This window comes from Protopterus annectens, chromosome 2.part0, assembly GCF_019279795.1.
Source record: "Protopterus annectens isolate FY-2018-M chromosome 2.part0, PAN1.0, whole genome shotgun sequence".
Taxonomy (NCBI): domain Eukaryota; kingdom Metazoa; phylum Chordata; order Ceratodontiformes; family Protopteridae; genus Protopterus; species Protopterus annectens.
The window spans coordinates 201,608,668-201,630,238 of record NC_056728.1 but is presented as its reverse complement, the minus strand read 5'-3'; the positions used below and the strand labels follow the sequence as shown (position 1 = coordinate 201,630,238).

Here is a 21,571-nt window from a genome sequence, read left to right as displayed (position 1 = left end):
GAGTTTTAAGGATGGACTAATTGCATGTTTTGAGGTCTGCAAGAAAATTGTCTGGGACAAAATTCTTACTATTCCTAACTAGTCTGGTTAGGGGATGGTTTGAGGTCGGGCATTTGTGTTTTATGATAAAGGTAATAAGGTGGTCACTAAGGTAGTTTGGAAGGGTCCCTGCAGTATAGTTGTTTGGGGTCTTATTAGTAAGAATCCAATCAATGATGCTCTCCTTTTGTTGAGCATTTCCAATTCTAGCAGGTGCATTGTAACGTTCAAGGAGTTCTTAAACATGACAGCTGTTCCCCCACCCTTTCTAGTAATTCGGTCGGCCCTGAGAATGTTATACCCAGGTGGGATGACTTCTTCATCCTTAGTGCTAGGTTTGAGCCATGTTTCTGATAGACACATGATGTCAGGGGAGTGGGTTGCAAGCATGGCATGTAAGTTGTGTACCTTATTATTGATACTTCTTAGATTCAGGTGAAGGATAAGGAGGGAGCCCACTGAGCTTCTGGCAGCTTTCAAGGTGTTAGGGCCTTGGTCAAAGTTAGGGCCTGGGTTGGGGTGGATATCGCCATCTTTTGTGATGGATTTTTTCAAGTAGTCAAATATTTTTTGGAGCTTTATTAGTAATTTGAGAGTGTCCTTAGTTGAAGGTACTTTAGGGTGTCTGAGGGTAGGATGTTTTTTTTTGGAAATCAGGTTGCTAACGGGGTAGTGGGAGGGAGGGATGAGATTGGAGGGGTTCTGAGTGTAGAGAGGTATGACCCTTGGGGAGGTAGGCTCCTGCTAGGACTAGAGTTTCATAACTTGTTAAGAGATAAGAGATAATAAGGAGTAATAAGAAGGGAAGGGTGGTGAAAGTTTCTATCCATGGTGAGAGGGGAAGTAGATGAGTGTAACATGCTAGTGGGAATTACCCTGGTAGAGTGGGTATACAAAAAAGCTGGGGGGGGATAATGGAGGGAAGAGGGATAGAGGAAGGTTGGTGGGCGGACTGAGGGAGTAGTCTTGGTAGTATAGTCAGAATAAAGAAAGTGGGAGGGAGAGGAGTCAGAGTGAGGGACAGTTGCGATTGGTTGGTGATGAGGGGGATGGGCTTAATGACCTAATAAATGTAGAGGTATGGGGGCAGGGTGGGGAGCAGAGTGAGCCCGAGCGGAGCGAGGGCGAAGCGGAGCGGGGACTACACCACAAGGGTTTTTCCTGGGTCCTAAAAGGTAACAGCTTACAAAGTCAGCTTTTTAGTTTTAATGTCCTTTTCTTGTTAGTTTTAATGCCTTTTTGGTTTATGCTGGAATTATCAGTAGGGCAAAAGGTTACTTTTAGATCTGGTGCTTTTTAATACCTGCAGCAGATGGTAGTCAGATAGCACACTTTAGGGTAGAATAGTCATGTACCCTGAATCTCCAATAAGTCTGCGACGGGGGCTTAGGAACCATGCGGTAAGCCTCTAGTTTGGAGGGGGGGGTCTAAAGAGAGAAATAAGGGAGAGAGATAGTAGCTTTAGCGACAGTCTACAAAATTGTTTAGAAGCAGGCAGAGGTTAGTTACATTTTAAATGTGAAAGCAGAATGATAACATGATCTAGAGCAATACTGCACTGTAACCAAGTGTTTAGAGTGAATTTGTGAATAGTTAGAATACAGTATTCATATTATGCAGAAGAATAATACCATAGTTTGTTAGTTATACACTGTCAAAGTCAGAGGCGACGCTAAACGACCCCACTATGCATCAGGCCTATCAGTGTGAGCGTGCGCTACAAACAAAAACTCTTGAGAATAGCAATATTCAAAATTGCAATGCTGGTGTTGCCACAATTTAAATGTGTTATAAACAAGATAAATGAAGATGTTAGAAGTGGACATAACTGGCGATAATGGAGCAAACAAGGACATTAAGAAGAAACTTGGTACACACAGATAAACGCGAGTGGAGAATCTTAAAATACATTGCACTAAGTTAGGTAGGAAGTATGGGTTTGAAAAGGGCAAGAGAAGATCTCACAAAGGCAAGAGAAAATATTTCACATAAAGGCAGTGTTACAGAAGAGGCAAGTGGAGGGCTTTTAGAATGTTAAAGCTTAACTTGAATGAAAAAGTAAGGCATTTACAGCCAGAGGACTGATTACAGGCACTTATGGCACAAAAAAAGAAACTGTTCCATTAAAAGCACTATCTTCACATAACTGAGTACATCTACAAAGGACTAAAAGCCATCCATTTTTTTTCTTTCCACCTAAAATGCAAGCCACATAGGGTCATAGTAAAGTGTTAGGCTAGCTACCCCTGTGGGTCATTTTAAGCCTTACCAGTTTCCCTTGGTGCTTAAAATTAACCTATCCTGTTTGGTTAACAAGTGGCCTAAGCCACCCCATAGTGCATTACATACAACTCTTAAGAGAATAACTAGGACCTTGGCACAGAATTTGCATGGAGCCATGTATGGGATAAAGCAGGAGTCTCAGATCTAAGTTGTGCTTTAATACAAAGCGGGAGGAGTTTTACTTAATGGGGTGTCTGCTCCACAGAAGTGGTATCCTCTGCGAGATATACTAGTCCCTCCAAACCATAGAACTCCAGACAGAGCACTTCTGACTACATTTGACTTGCTCATGTGCGGCATGTTCCAGCATTGGAGCAGAGGATGCCTTGTATACCAGACATGGAGTCACCTGTCTTAAAAGTCTGATGTATACAGAGTACAGTAGCAGAGCTTTTCAGGTAGTCTCCATGTACATTTAGGCCTTCTATTGTTCTGTGGGCATTACAATTGTTTCAGGAGTGTGGACAGAAAGGGGGCATTACTTTAATTTTACTTGCCTTTCCTTTCAATAGAAAAAAGAGAACAGACAAGATATCAGATTTTATAACAGGAAAAACCTAAAAAAAAAAAAAAAACACATTTCTGTAGTTCTGTCTGGGGTATCCAATAAAGTAGAACTCTGTCATCCTGCAATACAAATTTAATTTCTAAATTTGGAGCTGTACAAAAATGTCTAAGTTTAAGAGGGGGAAATGTTGTACTTAAGAATTAACTGGATTACAATATCAAACGCTAACAAAATACCAAGTTTTAATTCTTCTGTCAGCATACAACTACTGCTGAAACTGATTAATTTGAACCAACTGCAATGTTAATGTTTGACTGGTACTTCTGACTACGTATAATCCTGTCTAACTATCTAGAACCCCTTGTTTTTATCAAGTGTCACATTAGTGAATTGTGAGTTTATTGGTTGTTTAAAACATTAATGGATATTTAAAAAAGTGCACAGTTTGGCTTTTTGGATGCACTGAGCAAAGGAGAAAGCCTGAAGGCTTAAGTATTTAAAATGCTAAAAGCAAGCCTGACCCCTTACTAAAAAGCTAAGGGAATAGAGACCATGAAACAGAAGCCTTTCAGGATAAGAACTCCAATAAAAGCAGGGATTCTAGTAACAAAAATCTCAGTGAACTTTCAACAGAAATTAGAGTTAACCCTTCGTACATGAACAAAGCATGGGACTTTAAGGGCCCAATATACTGCATGCACCTTAGAGACAACTGGATGCGGCACATCTAATGCTGGGCATTGATCCCCGCATCACTCGATGGGTTGCCAACTGGCTTACTGACAGAACCCAGACTGTAAACGTAGCCAGCTCCAGACAGATGACAAGTGGAGTACCTCAGGGTTCAGTCCTGGGACCACTCTTGTTTAGCATCTACTTCTCTGAAGTACAGGCCAACACTAAGGGACTCTGGCTAAAAGTTTGCAGAAGACTGCAAACTGGGAGCCATTACTGAATCCCCAAATGATGGATATTCTATAAAAGGGCCTTACAGAAACAGATGCTTTGTGCCAGAGCCATGGGCTCAAGCTTAATGCCAAGAAGTGTATAGTTATCCCCTTTGGGAAAAAACATGTACCCATGAAGTACCAAACAAGTGGCAGTACACTAAACACCAAGTGTGATAAGGGACTTAGGGACACAAGTGGACAGCGGTCACCTTCAATAACCACATAGCCGCAACAGTCAGGAAATACTTCTATGTGGCACATCTCATTCATTAAGGGTTTTTCATACAGAGAGTCTGTCCTACTGTACTCATCCCTCATTAGCCCCATTAGAGGGCAACACAGTTTGTTATGTACTGCACAAGACATCTGCAACTGCAAAGGCCACAGAAATACCTCACTAAAATAATCACAAGCCCAAAGCAGATACCCTATGCTGACGGTCTAAAAAAAACTCCAGCTATACTGTGTCAATTACCTGCTCAGAGGTGATCTCTGCTCAACATACAAGGTCATGTCAAAACACAGAGCTGGACTTGCTACACTTAAGAAATCCTAATCCCTCAGAGCCACATGCTCTAGTATCTACACCTGGTCATCACAGTGAACAGAACATGCTGAAGAGATGTTACTGACCCAGAGACTCTCCAGGACCTCTTTAGACCTCAAAGAACCTTGACGACTGATGGGAGATAAGAAATTCACCCCAGGGATCACAATCGCCATGTTAGACAGAGGACCAGAAGTAATAGCCAGGGAATTGTTATGGCTAGGGCTGATAGCTTAGTATCAACCTATAAACTAGGAAGTCAGACTGATCTACAAAACCCTTGGCTCCTAACTGCAGGAGATCTTACCTTTCTCCACTATAATCCTAAACCTTTACGCCATTTGTACAGCATTACCACTAGCAATAATTACTCCAAGCTTAGCCAAGCCATAAGACATTAAAAAGACTAGTCAAGATGTCCTAAAACTGTGTGTTGCCCATCACAAATAAACTATTGAATACATGTACTTATCTCGAGCTTTAGCATGTACTACACGGCCCACTGTCAAAGGGCTTTAGCCAATCCTAAATAAGCCACAATGATTCACATTCCCTCAACTTCCAGCGATGCAACAATGTAAATATAACAAGGGTACAGGACGGCACAACGACTCCTCAGCTAGAACAGGTCTCGGTTTATTGAAAAAAACAATGCTGATAATCCACAACAAATGAAAGATAAAAACAAATAATCCAGTCGGCAGTCAAGCACTTTCATCTGGCTAATGCAGACTTCCTCAGAACTGCCATGATAAAATCAACTTCCTTTTTATATTCCATTTTGGCACCAACAACTTTTCAAACTTTTAAAATGATATCTACCTAATACATACTTTATGCAACTATAGTAATCACAATAAATACTAAACTAACGCTATTCATACTAATTGTACTAATTGTACAAAACAATCATTCTACTAAATAATTCACCATGAACATAAAAAAAGCTGTTGGTGCCAAAATGGAATATAAAAAGGAAGTTGATTTTATCATGGCAGTTCTGATGAAGTCTGCATTAGCCAGATGAAAGCGCTTAACTGTAGACTGGATTATTTGTTCATAGATTAGTACTAGGCTAACTGCCCTTGTGAGCTATTTTAAGCCTAGCCAATTATCCCTTGTGAGACTTGAACTCTGCACATTGTGTTTGTAAGGCAAACACCTTAACCATTAGGCCACCCTCCCAACCCTTTTATCTTTCATTTGTTGTGGATTATCAGCGTTGTTTTTTCAATAAACAAAGACCTGTTCTAGCAGAGGACTCGTTGTGCCGTCCTGTACCCTTGTTATATTTACGTTATTCCCTCAACTTCACTGATAGAGACTTACAAAACTAGAAAATGTGCAATTCTTTAAAAAAAAAAAAAAAAAAAGTCTATGTTGGTTAAGATCTGCATTCAATCCAGAATTTCACTGTCAAGTGAAGGCAAACATATTGGGGAATTCCCCAGACTGTTAATTTGATCAGAATGGGTCTCAGTACAGGCCTGCAAATCAGAAGTAGTGGGTATCAGGGGCTGTGAAAGCACCTCACCAAGTACCTGCAACTGGCTTGGGAGAAGTGTCTGTTTTGGACCTCACTCTTTGCTTTTTTTTTTATATAGCTATTCCAGTAGTCTCATTGCTAACAGACGACATTTCTGGATAATTAAATCTTTAGCCAAAAAATTTAGAAGCAAAAATATACAGACGTTTAATCGTGCACTGATTAAATTCAACACAAAACTGACAGCAAGGCACTTTGTTGTCAGGGCCTAGGCAAGGAATACAGTACAAATGAAAATCCTTATGAGGCATTTGCTTCCCACAAGTAATGCAATTAACTTTCTGACATCGGTAAGGAGCAAGAAAAAAAAAAAGTTTCCCCAAAGGGGTACTTAACTGTTAGTTGACTACTTCAGTTCTGAAACTCTTAATACGAAAATTTCAAGAGCTGGCTGACCAGCACTTGCAAATTGCTTCTGCTTCAGGCACTGCGAGGCAAGAAAGACTAATGTAATGGCATCGGCTGTGTGTTTTATACCCCTGACGACCTGATGTCATGGAAAAGGGACAGCAACTAACACAGGACCCAATACTTTTGTTAACCAGGCCGACTGAGGGCTACCTGCAAGCAGATAACCCAGATGCGATGACTGCAAACAGTAAAACACGAACAAAAATTTGTTAAAAACAAAACCAATTAGTATCATAATATACAGAGGCATGTAAACAACCTAAAATTCTGGTCAGTCATTAGCATTCTACCTGGGAAAGCCCTCCTCCCCCCCCCCCAAGCTACATAATCCTCAAAAGGTTGAATACTTCCTTGAAATCCATCATGGCCCTAGTCAAGACCCCAGCCATCAGCCCACTCCCATAGAATCAACTAAACCCAACAGCTTTACCCTACAACCCATCCTTACGGGGGGGGGGGGGGGACGACAAAAACATTAGCTGCAGACAAATTTACCTTCCGACTTTTAGGACTACTGCTGATGCTACTGCTCACCCTGCAACTATAAACTATAAAAATAAACCTACATCTGAAAATTTAATCCCAAATACCTGGAAAACATCCCACTGCAGAAAGGAGGTAATTCTAAAGAACTGACCCAGCTACCACCTCATCATTCTTTCACCCTATCCAAAATCCTAGAGGTATTCATACTCAAGTCATAGTATACCCAAATACTTAAAACTTCTGCTAAATACACAGCATGGATTTTGACCTTTTCATAGCACCACCCCTTTGCTAATGTCACTTGCTGACAGTCAATAGCAATGGAAAATTTGCATCTGACCTCTTTCTTGAGCTCCCCAAGGCATTTGATCACACACAAAAAAACTTGCCTCATGCTAAGTGAGGCATTTGCCAGATATCCCCCATTAGGTCCCATCACATAGCTCTAAAGCAACTTACATGGTTAAAACAGTCTACACTTTCCTCCACTACATCTACATTTCCAGTAAGTTTCCCTGACCTAGGCAACAAAAGGGTTGGTACTAAAGTTCAGATCTTTGATACACAAGTCTAACTGTTCACACCTCCAGATTCTAGGTTCTTCCATTACTTAAACTGGCTATTACAATTATCAACACTAGAATTATTGTGAAAGCATCCTTTTCATATAGCTTGTCTGAAAATTTTAAAACTGTAAATATTTGCTTCTATGGAAGTTTTCATGGATGTCTTCATTATTGTGGCAATTAGTCCTACTGTAATTTGCTATGAATACTTCAGTTTCCTGTAATAAACATTGTTCATAATAATGGAGCTTTTCTCCCAGGGCCTCCCGCTTGAAAGAGGACTTTTGCCCAGACTTTCCTGGTAATCAAATCCAAAATAAATTCATCCTTTATTATGCCAGTCACTGAATAAAGGGCCATTCCATACGTACCTTGTTAAAACACCTAAAACAGTTAGAAACCTCAAGGTTGCTTTACCAAAACTATCTAGTATTTCAGTACCTTTAGCTACTTTGAGACTAAAGCTCTGTTCAAGGTCACAGACAGAGGTGCGATCTCCATTTTGGTGTGCTAAAAACCAAGTAGTTAAATCGAACACCTACTCCACAGATCTAAACCTGAACTGCCACATTAACACTGAACACCATGACAAGTGGGCATATCCCAGTGTCTGGGGAAGGCTGTCCTCATCTGTCAAGTACTTTCCCATTAACCTTTAAACCAGACAGCTGGATGGGGGATGACAAATTTACTGGGGATCCATGTGATAAAGTCTACTTGGGGGTGTAGAGTTAGTCTACCAGTAGCGTCATGGAATTGAGCTTCTCAATTGTCTCCTTTGGCTATATGCTTAACAGCCCAAGAACCATGGCCTTCACTGAAAGGGCAGGGGAATTTCCAATACCCTGACCAAGTTTCCTCTACTCAGGATAAATACCATAGCAAGTCACTCTTGGAAGAGAAGCTACTAGCTAATGTGGCTAACGTGGTCAAAGAAACAACCAAAAGCAACATTTTTATGAACAGCAGTATCCAAAGAGGCAGTAACATTTCCTAACCTTTACTACACCACACAAAGTAAATATGCATCAAAGATCCAGTTTGTTAGGCCAGATTAACAGTCTGGTCCATACATCCTTTTCAGCCATAGGCAAAATGGTGCACTGTAATTAACACACGATGCCACAGTGTTGCAGAGTGAAGACAGTATGACAATTTTTCAGAAATTACAATGCAATGTGACAGTAAATCCAGAAAGATTTGTTACAACCATTTCCATTTAACAGCTCACTACAACATGAACATGTGCCAAGTAAAGATAACACATCCACACACAGTGATACATGTACATACCTTTCAGGCATCCCAGATACAAGCTAGTGAGATCAGGCATCAGTTCTATTTGTAGGTACATACCAAATTTCAGGCTTGTTTTAACCTAATTGTGTTTATTCACACATACAATTAAACTGGGGCAGACCACTGAGCCAACTTGGCTAATTACCCACTCAGCCCAGAATGTGAACTCAAAACAAAAAAGGAATAGTTTATAATAGCAAGGAGCTACAGAAGACTGTAGTACAAATAATGGGTAGTATGTGTCAGAGACTAGACAAACCAGGTTGTGACCCAAGCACAGCATTTGCAAGCACCACATGCTGCAAACTTTTGAAGTTCTGCCTGAAAGGAGTAATTAAGAGATGCAAGACCCCTCCAGAGCTTGCACCCAAACTGTAATAAGGGAATGGTTAGTGCACAGAATTCTGTTTTGTTGCTTAAAAGGCTCCGAGTGGTTAGGAGACCCAAGATCATGATGGAGGCTGTTTAAGTTGACCAGAGGAAAGAGGACAGGACTCTTTTCAGGAGACAGAAGATGGGAGCCCAAGGAACACATCTGCTCATTACTGAACCAGCAGGAAGTTGGTTTTGACAAGTTTCAAGTTGGTGTCCATACTTTGGAAAAGCCAATGAAGCACAGAGATGGAAGTAGTTTGGATAGTGGTAGTTTCCAAGATAGCCTAAAAGAATCTTTTAAATAGCATTTCATGTAATTTTCTAAATTGCCCCATCACAATTTTCAGATATCTTCCCCCACATGATAGCTGTTTGAAGCTATTCAGTACTCATAACCAGCATACTAGTGCCACTAATAATTTAAAGACAGACATCTACATCTTTCTTCAGAAGGAACGCAAATTTCATAAGGTAGATTTTTGCAATATTTCCCCAAGTCTGCAAAATGATTAAAAAATATAAGCTTATCAATGTTTAAGATTGAGTGGTAACCCATAATTATTCCCACTTCCAGAAGAGTTGCCAAAACGGTAGGTCAATTGGGTGTTTGGATTGGTTTAGAACCTTTCCTCAAGGTGCCATTATACTTTACTGTCTGCAGGGTGAGAAAGTTCAAGGATTACTCAATGCCAGGCAAGAGTTTCAAACCTATTCAGGAAAAAAGCCTCTTCATGGAAATGTCCTCTTAAAGTGAATGGGAATTTAGAAACATGGATTGTTGCTACTCCCAGCCTCATTTTTGCTTAATCCAGAAATCTTAAGTAGAGAGCTAGGACGTGTGTGCTACTACTGAATTTGGCATTTTTCAGTGAGAAAAGTAGTGTACATTATATACTTCCTGCACCTTAGTGTTAGTAATTTGGTATCAACCCTCCCCATTTCGCTCATGGAGGTTGGTGTCTCACATAAATATCAATCTAGATGGAGTGCCCAGATTGCACATAGTATTCCAATTTAAAGAGAAAACTCCACCCTAGAGCAGAAACAACCCGTTTTTTCCCCACTCTGTTTCCTGATTTATCACATCAAAAGTCACCTCAAGTGCTTTATTTGCAATTTTAACCAGTTTTCCACAACATGCTACAGCCAAAAAAGTGGATCTATCATAAGACCAAAAGTTTCAAAACTTAATTTGATATGGTTGAAGTTTTAAAACTTCAAATCTTTTAAATGGAGATCTCTGTACAGCCTGGAAAGATTTACTTTTTCCACACTGTAGTGCGATCTTGGAGTTGATCTATTTAAGTAGCAAGGGTGGGGGGTACAGGGGAGCTTGCCACCTGCTTAGGAGCATCTAAAATGGTCCGTGTACATTGCTGTCTGTTACATTTTTGAAGTTTCAAAACTTGGAATCCGATATGGTCGACACCATATGATCAAAGTTTTGAAACTTTGATCATGTAATGTTCTTTTGGCTTTTCCCAGTTAGTGGGTCACCACATCAGAACTCCAGTCTGCTAATGATTGGCAGTAGCTTTACAGAGCCAAGGTGCCAGCCTGATGCCCAACCAAAGGCATGCCCATTCACACATCTTTCAAATGCCACTTGATTGTGGGGAAGACATGCAGACTCCACACAGGAGCAGCTCCCGCACAGAATCGAATGGGAGAACCTCTTGCTGCGAGGAGAACCTCTTGCTGTGAGGAGACAACGCTACCAAAAAAGTAGCTACACTGCAAGCCTTTCATTTTTTTTTTTTTGTAGTTAGAGAAATTTGCAGCCCCCCCCCCCACACTTACACAACCTACTGAGATATTTACTAGTAATGCACTGAGACACTTGCAGAATCAATTCCTCAGACTATAAAATACCGAACAAAGGCCTGCAATTAAGAGTATTTTTCTGGCTGTAGCTGGATAACATCTAAAAATAGTGTAAAACCTCTCAGCCTAACAAATAACTGAAGAGAGACAGAAAAGCAGCAGTCCTTTTACAGTAAGTAAAGATAAGAAACGCAAACAATCCCACTATAATAAGTTATCCAAACATGCACTCACATCTGCAGTAGTAGTGCCTTAGTTTTGCCAACATTTATTTCCATTTGTTAAACAGGTAGGTACTCCTGCTCAAACAACCCAGGCCAAAAAAAACACAATCTAGGCATTTCAGCAGAAAAGGTAAGAGTGACAAGAGTCATACACGCAACAAACACCCCCTTCCCTCGTAAAATAATCTGCTGTGCTGGTTTAGCCAAGATTCTACAATGACAGGGTTGATTCTTGACCCCACAAATATTTCAAGCAAGGACAATGTGCTTCTAGCCTGCCAGTATACTAAAACACTTGCCCCCATAATAAGTGCCCAAGTTGTTCTTAAAAGTACCTAAACCAATGCTTGTTTGCTTTAATGCAATTTGGTCTATTTATGCGAAACGCCTTCCCCCTCTTAAAAAAAAAAAAAAAAGTCTTGAGAGCAAACATTTTATGCGCCTTTTCTATGAAAGCTTGTTGTTTTTCTGGACAGCTGCTGTGTAACTTAAAGCAAGACTGTGTACGTGTACAGGGAGGGGGGGGGGGAGCGAAGCAAGTTATGGTGCAGAAGACTGCAATAAACCAGCAGCAAGCAGCAGTGGAATAGACTAGTACAGCTCAGGTAGTTCCACCCATTGCCGCTATACCTACGGCTGCAGTGGTCTCTGAAGACACTGAAACAAACTACGGTAACAAGGAAGTTCTTGTGTGGGGTGGTGAAGGGCAAGTATGAACTGTCTTCATTTTTGGATTTGCTTGTATGACCTGTCTATCTATTTTAGCTTGGTATTATAAGTAGTAATGTGGAAAAATGGCTGATTATCGATTTTATGTGGCATGGTTTTATGTGGCACGGTTTTTGTTTTAAAAGTTTGAAAGCCTTGTTTGAGCTAATTTTTGATTCTTTTAGAGTAGGGGTACCTACATGTATAACAGAACATGCTTGGAGAAATTTCCTTTCCATAAGCTTTGTTTCTAGTAGTGTTATTGTGGCATAATGAATGGAATTGTTTTTGTAGAGTTATAATCCAAAAAAAAAAAGAGGGGTTTTATTTCTCTTTTATTGTAGTGCTAGTAATAGCACATGATTAATGTCATTTCTTTTGCTTTTATTGAGCGCAGTTAATGTATTTGGTCAAGAGTACACAGCTTATTATTTCATTGCTCCTCTATAGACTGGGAAGTGTACACTGCCTCAGGCTGACAGGTGCAGCACTTCCGAGACTTCAACATAAGCGCCATGAAACAGATAATGCATGCTTCAACTCTGGTATCAAGTGTGCCGTCTTGTCCAACCAGACTAAAAGGTCTAACTTTGACCAGCAAAGCCAGCTATGACATCTGCATAGCCTTGCAGGCTGAGGACAATCAGATGGCCTTCTTCAGCTATGTCTGGAACCTTTGTGGTAATGCAGCAGTGCGCTGAACTGGTGGTGAACGGTACCACCTTCACGGAACAAGGACGACATAGCAAGTCTGCTGACTAATGAACTGAGCTTGAACTTCACCCCTCAGTCCCCTTTCTGCTCCACCAGGTGAAATATCCTCCAAGATGCTTCCCACAGCTATCAGCAGGGACCAGGTGCTAGTAGCACTCTAAAACCAAGAACACTACCTCCGTGGGTCCCGACATCATGCCCAGTTGTAAATACTTCACTGAATCCATTTTAGCCTTAGCTAACCTTTAGCACTCTCTCTCCAGTTAACCATGCAAGTCACATAAGAGCTACAACTTCACCCTACAACCAGTCTCTACAGACAAGATTACAAAACTTAAAAACTAAAGCCCACAACATTAGCTGCAGATAAACTACCAGGCAGTTCCCTGAAGGTAGCCACTGAAAACAGCCTACCCAGTAGCCATTAACAGATCCATAACTGTTAATCTAGTCCCTGGTATGTGGAATATTCCCCATATTATTCCACTTCATAGAGGGGGTAATTCAACTGAACTTACAAAACTATTGCTATTCTTTCCCCCTCTATCCAAAATACTAGAGAGATGTATACACAAGTCTAAATGCTAACAAACTTTTGTCAAATACATAACACAGCTTCTAATTATTTCATAGTACCACTACCACTCTAATATTCACAGATACAGTAAACCATAGAAACATTGGGAAATTCATATCTGCAATCTTTCTTTAGTTTTCCAAGGCCTTCGGCACAGACACAGCAAACTCATTTCTTTCTGATCTACTTCTTAGTGAACATACTATTGCCTGGTTCCAAAGCGGTTTATCAGGTCGATAGCAGGTAGTTCAATGGCAGCAAGACCTCTCCTCTGTACTTAAGTTACTCAGAGTTCCCGTGCTGCTGTCCCCCTCTAACAACCTACATACTTCCAGATGACATGCTTTAGTCATCCAATATGCAGACGAGTTCACACCAATACGTTGCTGCTGCTTCTCTCCAAGAACTCCATTCACTAACACACTTTTCCATTGAAATGTGGCTTACTAAATTCCAACTAATTCTAAATCCTGATTAAAAAGTAAATTTTTGTCTACAAGATATACACAATCTATTCTCCCTTTTAATATCATGTCCAAGAACAAAACTTTGCATCTCCACTGTCACACTAAACTACTTGGGGTAGAGTCAAACTAATGTGAAATTTGACATCCACATTTCCCATACCATAAAGAAGGTTCACAAAAACTGGGCATTCTTTACAGAATTTTTTTTTTTTTTGAGAACACAATTGCATGCATACACCTCATATCAACACTTGTGTGCGCCTCCAGTTCTCAATAACTGTAGAAAAACAGACATAGCAAAACTGGAGTCCTGTTAATACAAAATAGCCAGGTTTGCCACAGATTCTCTGTACAGAGCACATCACTGTATAGAACTAAAGCAGCTTAATTGGGAAGAATTTCCTCAACTACTCTCCTGCAACCAACTTGCTCTAGCCCACAAAATTGCGTTTCTCCCTTGCACTGTAAGATGTACTTTCCTTCTAACAGTAATAGGACTCAATAATAAATTTCTCCTAGCTGTTACTAAAGCCATTAGTACTGATGGTGAACCCCTCCCTCAAATTTTATAGCTAAAAATGGAATGCTGTAGCCACAAACACAACTCCTACATTACTCAATTTAAAAATATTCTAAAAGCTTGCCAACACATAGCTCTGTTCATGTACCAATCCTGGCTAATCCGTAACCTTAGCCTTTTCTACAACTCTACTGGAAAACTTCCTAGTCAATAAACTAAATACTTATTCTTTACCTCTGTCATCACCATGTTGCAGCCAACACTTTAGTCCTATAGCTTGGTTCTCTCCCATGTACCCAACATTTTAGTCATAGGGGACTCTATAGTCAGGCACACTTATGTCCCACTCACCAGGCTAAACAAGGAGAAAATTACAGTCGGCTGCTTGTCCGGTGCCAGGATCCACCACAATGCACGCACTCAAGTCACTCCACAACAAGTACAAATATGACTGTCATTGTCCTTGTTGGAGTGAATGACTTGAGATGTTACCTCCCTGGACTAGATGAAGAGAGACATGGAAGAGCTCTCGGATCATGTGGCCCAGGCAGGTATGACCCTAGCCCTGAGTAGCATCCTGCTTTCACCCAGAAAAATACCACAGTACAAGGACAAAATGATAGACTTCAACAATTGGCCAAGCTTCTGATATTATTCAAAGGGGATCCAGTATCTGTCTGCCTGGGACGACAGACCACGATGCTTTGCACCTGGGATTCAGGTTACTGGCTAAGGCTCTTGCAGCCCCTAGTTCCTTTTTTAGGCAAAGGTCAAAGGACAAAACCACCATCGTAACTGATACAAGCATGCAAAATCTGAAGGTAATGCTACTCCGTGCTAGAAGTCTAAACCTCAAAATGCACTCTCGACGCACTCCTAAAAGTGGGGAACATACATATCTGTGCAGTAACCGAGACCTGGTTCAAGGCTCCAGAGTGCACCGCTGCAATACCAGGCTACAACTAAACACTTTTCAGCCACCAAGCCAGGACCAAAACACTAAAGGTGGAGGAGTGCCCATATTCACCAAGGATATCCACAAAACCAGGCTAGTTGCCCAACACAATGAGTCTGAAATTCTCCAGGTGCAACTAACACTAGGCAAGACTGCAGTCCAAGTTGTAGCTTGCTACAGATCCCCCACCATGCCCCAAGATTCTCACTACACCTTTCTAAACATACTGGAAAATATTAAGATACAACCTAACACCCTAATACTGGGTGACTTCAACTACCCTGCCATTAATGGGGAAAACTACTCGTGTACCAACACCTTTGGCCAATGGTTCTTGGAATTCATAAATCCCAATGCCCTGGATAAACTAATCCATAGTCCCACCAGGGGCTCCAATATCTTAGACCTGGTCATTACCAACATGGAAATCTATGCTCCACACCTGTGGTCACCCCCTCGTTGGTCAGGTCTGACCATAAGCTAATCACCCTTGACATCCACATCCCACCCCCAGTAAGGAAACTTCCATAAAAAACTTCTCCAAAGCCAACTTCATGCTACTCAAGTCAGAAGTGACAAACTTCGTGACACCTGTGCAGAAGGGAACTGAAAGTTCAACTGCTGAATCCTACACTAAGGCACTGTACGAGCACATCCACTTGTACATGAATCGTGCCACCCCCAATAGAACCAAGATGCTCTCAAAAACACACCTATCTGGTGGTCCCTTACCAGCCTCTGTAAGAAGCTGAGATCCCTCATAAAATTCTCCAAAGCTACTTACGAAAATAAGATTGCCAAAGATTCCAAAGACAACCACAAGGCATTCTATAGCTATGTCAAGAATCTAAAATGGCAATGCTCAGATCTGCTCTGAGCTACAACAGAATGGCATTAAATAAACTGATCCCAAGGATATTGCCAAAAGCCTGCCGAATTGATTTAGTGCAAACTTTACCCCTCTCGCTCCCTAAAGGGCCCATCTCAATACTGAAAGATTGCATTTTTTTTTTGCTGTGTGGCCATTACCGGAATTTGGCATTCTCCAAAGCATCCATGGGACCAGAGGACATCCCAGGCTGTGTACTACATGAACTAAAAAAATTAACTGGCACCTCACCCAAGTATTACGTTTAATCACCTCAGGCTTCGTGCCCACTGAGTGGCGCACAGCTGCAGTTATCCCACTCCACAAGGTGGGGGATCCACCTTGGATCCCAGCAACTACCTCCCCATCAGTCTGATGAGCCTGATCTGCAAGGCAATGTAACATATTATCATGGAATTTATATAAACGAAGACATTGGCAACCTTCAAACACTGGACCCCATGCAGTTTGGGTTTGTGAAGGGACGATCTCATCTCCTGAACCTGACTTGACTTCTTCGAATCAGTCTCCAGAGCCGTGGACAAGGGTAAGGTGGTCCACACAGCCTATCTGGACCTTGGCAAGGCCTTTGACACCATCCCTCACTGTGAAATCGTAGATAAACTTACTAAGCTGGGCATTAATCCCTAGGTCACTCGATGGGTTGCTGACTGACAGAACCCACACTGTAAAAGTAGCAGACTCCAAATCCATCTCCAGAAAAGTGACATGTGGTGTACCTCAGGGTTCAGTCCTGGGGCCACTCTTGTTTGGCATCTACTTCTCTGAAGTATAAGCCAACACTAAGGGACTCTGGCTAACAAAGTTCGCAGATGACTGCAAACTGAGCCATTATTGAAACCCCAAATGGTGTATATTATACAAAAGGGCCTTATAGAAACAGATGCTTGGTGCCAGAGCCATGGGCTCGAGCTAAATGCCAAGAAATGTATAGTTATCCCCTTTGTGGGAAAAAGCAGGTACCTGTGAATTACCACATAGGTGGCAGTACACTAAACACCGAAAGTGTGATAAAAGACTTGGGGACACAAGTGGACAGTGTCACAACAGTCAGGAAATCCTTCTGTGGCACACCTCATCACTAAGGGTTTTCCATCCAGAAAAAAGGAGGTCCCCCTGTTTGGTATTTACCTCAAGACATCTGCAACAACTTTTAAGGCCACAGAAATACCTCACTAAAAGAATTACGGGCCTAAAGCAGATGCCATATGCTGACAGTCTAAAACAACTCAGCTATACTCTTGTCGCATATAGTCTACTCAAAGGCGATCTCTGCTTAACATACAAGACCACGTCAAACCCAAAGCTGTTGGGCATGCTACAATTAAAGAAATCTCAATCCCTGAGAGGGGCACGCTCCAGGGATCTAAACCTTGTCATCACAATGAACATAACATGCTAGAGGGATAGGTTCCTGACCCAGAGACTCCCCAGAGTCTGGAATAGACTGCCCATACATATCAAGCAAAGCGCCTCTTTGGCCCTCTTCAAAAGGAACCTTGATTGGATGAGATGGGAAATTCACCCCAGGATCACGACAGTCACCCTGCTAGACAGGGGTCCAGGGAAGTAAATAGTGTGGGAAGAAATAACCAGGGAATGGCCATAGGGCCGATTGCTTAGTACCAACCTATGAACATGCATTAGTTACTCTCTGGGAGCCAGTTAGTACACTTTTCATTTCTTTATCTTGATGGCAGTTATTACTGGGGTAAGATACGCTATAGAGCATTGTCTCTGCAACTTTTGTTCCTCTTCGGTATCTCAATAACACTCATTCCCAGCTGCTAAAGTGCTAGGATTTCTAGCCCCAATTTGGCCACGCTTCTCAAATGTCCAGATTTAAACTATGTCCAGATTTTGCCTCAGATTTTTGGTCTGTCCATCAATGTGTTCTCTGGCAAATCACTGAAGACAACACCAAACAATGAGAAATTTGAGTTTCAAACTTCATATCTAAGAAAATGAATGCTAAGAAAAACGTTTTATTCTAGCAACTTTAAGTTTACTAAGAGCGGCATTTAAAACGTGTCCCCAATCATGGCTGCATGTCCATTATTTTGTCTTTTGTCCAAATGTTTTTGCACCAAAGCTCTAGAGCCACCAGCCTAAAAACCTCGTGTAAACCCATGCCAGGTATGAGACATGCTCTTGGGTTTATCCCTGCTGTTATAACCGGTCCTATAATTTCTAATGCTAAGGGGTGTGCGCGTTTTTTTGGGGGGGGGGGGGTGGATAATTAAGACAGACATTTTGTGCCACATTTTTACTCTTGCCACCATTTTTGTCAGAAGCTTAGGGTAGTAACTGTGCATTGGATAACACCTTCATCTTTGGTCGATACCACCATTAGTGTACATGACCCTTTCATTGAAAATCTGGGATGTCACTCAGGTTTCAAATATTGTGAAAACAGCGTTAGAGACTTTAAGTCAGGCATAGTTCCACTAAAGTACTGCATCCTCCTATAGTCGGGGGGGGGGGGGCGCCCTGAAGGAATTTAAAGTGGGCGGCGCAGTGATGCAGCGGTTAGCGTCGCCACTCGCTTTACAGCGGGATGGTCTCCGGTTCGATTCTCACTGGGGATCCTCGTGTGCGGAGTCTGCATGTCCTCCTCACGAGTACTCTTGTTTCTTCCCACATTCTAAAGACATGTGTCTAGGGCGTTTCTTCGTGCCTCCGCTTAACATACATATGTCCTAGACGGACTTTCCCGGTCAACAATATTAAAACACATGTTCCTTAAGTGCTGGGGTAACAATGCATCTAGTTTAACAGCAGGGAAACAGCGCTGAAGAAACTTGCAGTTCAGCAATACTGCAGACACAGCCTTTTATTTACTTATTTTGTACAGGGAACTTAAAATGGGACAGACACCTACCCCCTTTTAGACCGTCAGCATCGTCAGTAAAGGGAGTGTCGAGAACTTTAAAACAACGCTTCTCGCAGTCTAACCAGGTACTTATTACACTATTACCTCTCAACTGCCTACAGCTGGATAAAGCCACCGATTTCACCTCATACTTTTGACCCGTCCCTAAAAAGGCGATTTCCCTGGGGGACTGGGGATTGCATACAAATCAATAGTCCCGTATTTTAGGCCTCATGCCCATTAAATTTTGGACGTATACAGAATTGTTAAACAATGACTCAAAGGTATGCTCAAATGGCCCCGGATCTTGCCCCTTACCCCAATCAACCCATTATTCCAGCAACTTTAACCCAGTTACAGTAATATTTAAAAGCAGTCCCTAGTTTCGCCCTCTCCCCGCTACAGTGGCACTAATTCTATCAACGTGCAGCTTTTTATACGCGTAGTTATTTTACGAACTAGTTAATTATTCTTAACTGGCGCAAAAGATTGCTCTACACGGAGCATGTACAAGTTCAGACTGGGACAGAAAAGAGAATCACGGGTTAACAAGACTGCACACACTGAACAAGTAAAAAGCAATATACAACAGCAAACATTTTAAGTAAATCAAGTTCTGGGATATAACATGCAAAAGCAACACAGTAACTGGACAACGGGGGGGGATCACAAAAACATGAACAAGAAATCTGGACATTATACGAAAATCTGTACAGCTGAGAGGTATGAATGGTGATAAGACCCAGGAATGTAATGTAATTTAAATGGGCGTGGTTTCTGTAGTATAGGCGGTGGTGTGGGGGGTGGTGGAGATCCCCAAACGCCCCCTTCGCGCCAGAAATGAATTCAGGAAAAAAGCTTTTAAAACAAAAAAAAAACTTAGGATCGGAACCAATATGCCTCAAAACTCCCTTCCACTAACTAAAACAGCAGCAAAGGTTCAGTTACAGTAATGAAAGAATTTACTTAACAGTACTAAACAAACAGGAAAATAGCGTTACCCAAGTTTACAATAGCCAGCCCCCTCCCCATAAACTCTAATTTAGACAATGCCTTTAAAATAATTGCGAGACTGCAATGAAGGACTGGCTCTCCAGCTTCTCTCTAAAATTCAAAATTAGGGTGTAAAGCAAACGGGAACATAACTAGTGTGAGCTTCCCTCATTGAGGGAAATGCGTTACTTGTAGTAAAAAAAAAAAAAAAAAAAAAAAAAAAAAACACACTAAGTACCACACTTAAGCAATGCAATGCATTGCATTGAGTAGGAAACAGAGCGAGTGGATCCTGGAAGTTTTAAAACGGACTAGGAGGTACGCCACTTCATACAGGAGTTGAGAGGTACGACACCCTCACCGACTCAAGTTTTAGCAAGTTAAAAAAACTAGGACAAGCTAGTGCCCCTCTCCCCAGTTCCACTACAATCCTAAGAAAATGAAGCTATTCGAGGAATAGACATAGTACCAAAGTGTGGGGGATGGTATAAACAATACCCATTTTACACCACTGTGGCGATGCTCCAAATTACATAAAAAAAAAAAAAAAAGTCAAAGGAGCTCCACCCCCGCTCCCCTTTTGCGCAACACTAAAAGTTTATATTACTTTCTGGAAGGCGCTGCAATCGCCCACTAAAGTATTCACGAATGGAGAATGTCACTCCCGCCTGTTATCTACATTATTTAACCAGAGGTGTAATTGTTTTCGGAAAAGTATTGCCTTTGTCTCAGAAAGAAGAGATTGTATTTAACGGTCTGTACCTTGCGCACTAGAAAATCCACAGCTCTCCAAAGGGCGCCCCAAAATTAAAGCAATAAAACCATAAAAAGTGGGCATATCCTTTCAATGGCATGCACGAAAAACTTCGCTTTATTTTACATTTGTTGACAGGGATAGTCCTACTGGATGTATGTCCATTTTCAGCGGAGGCCCGGGGAGAAAAGCTCCAAGGATAAGCAGATACAGCATTACATAATACTAACAGACTATTTACAGAGATTACACAAGTAAGCAAGTGAAACAAATTCAACAGGTTAGAGTTAATCCCGACTATAAACCAGGATTAAATTAAATTACACAGTAAACTAGTTAACAGCTTCTTACACATCGATGAAAGTACTTACTAAACTGCTGATCGGAAACAGCTGCTTGCCTCCTAATTTTCGGGCTGCGCTGGGACAACACGTCCTGGAGAACGATTCCGGACCACAGGACCAGCTGCAGAAAACACCCGCGGGCCATCTTCAGCTGCAACTAAAAACCCCGTTCTTAGAAACAGACTTTTAAAAAGAAAGCAACTCCCTCCCAGGAAAACTGACCCCCGTTAAAGTGGGGAAGTTACCAAGATGTTCCCACCCTTATTACTTGTACGCACCGACTTAATTTCTTTGTACTGTTTTAAATAGTGTCCCTACAAAGGAGGCGGCTCCTTCTTTAAAAGAGTAAATAAATCACATTACTGCCACAGGCAAAAGGTAGGACGTTCCCCCGCCTCCACTTTGAAACAAAATTCCCACCCCCACCTCCCGGGAGGTACAAAATGCAGCGCTTGGGCAGGAGGTTACGTCATTCTCAAAGCATTCTCCTCCTCACTGCCCCCTCTCCACAATGAACTGCTTATTTCTGATGCCTCTGAAACAACTTAGTGGTAAAACTTGGCTAGTTAAACTGGAACACCATTTTTGTTTGTTGGGGGGTATATATGTAAAGACAGTGTGCGGAGTATACCTCCAAATCGGGGACAAAAGTCTTTACTAAAGAATAGTTAAATATTGGTGCTGTTCCATATAAAACTGATAGGATGAAGTGGAGCTGTA

The 21,571-nt window shown here is 41.6% G+C and overlaps 1 protein-coding gene across 1 annotated transcript in view; it reads right to left on the bottom strand.

The window, feature by feature from the left end:
• Positions 1-21,218, bottom strand: part of FN1 (fibronectin 1) — a gene marked incomplete in the record, with an annotated part of 4,425,379 nt that extends 4,404,161 nt beyond the window's left edge. Inside the window, 1 exon segment of the mRNA XM_044060668.1 lies at positions 20,879-21,218. Coding sequence (XP_043916603.1) covers positions 20,879-20,996 — 118 coding nt within the window.
• Between the last annotated feature and the right edge of the window lie 353 nt (positions 21,219-21,571).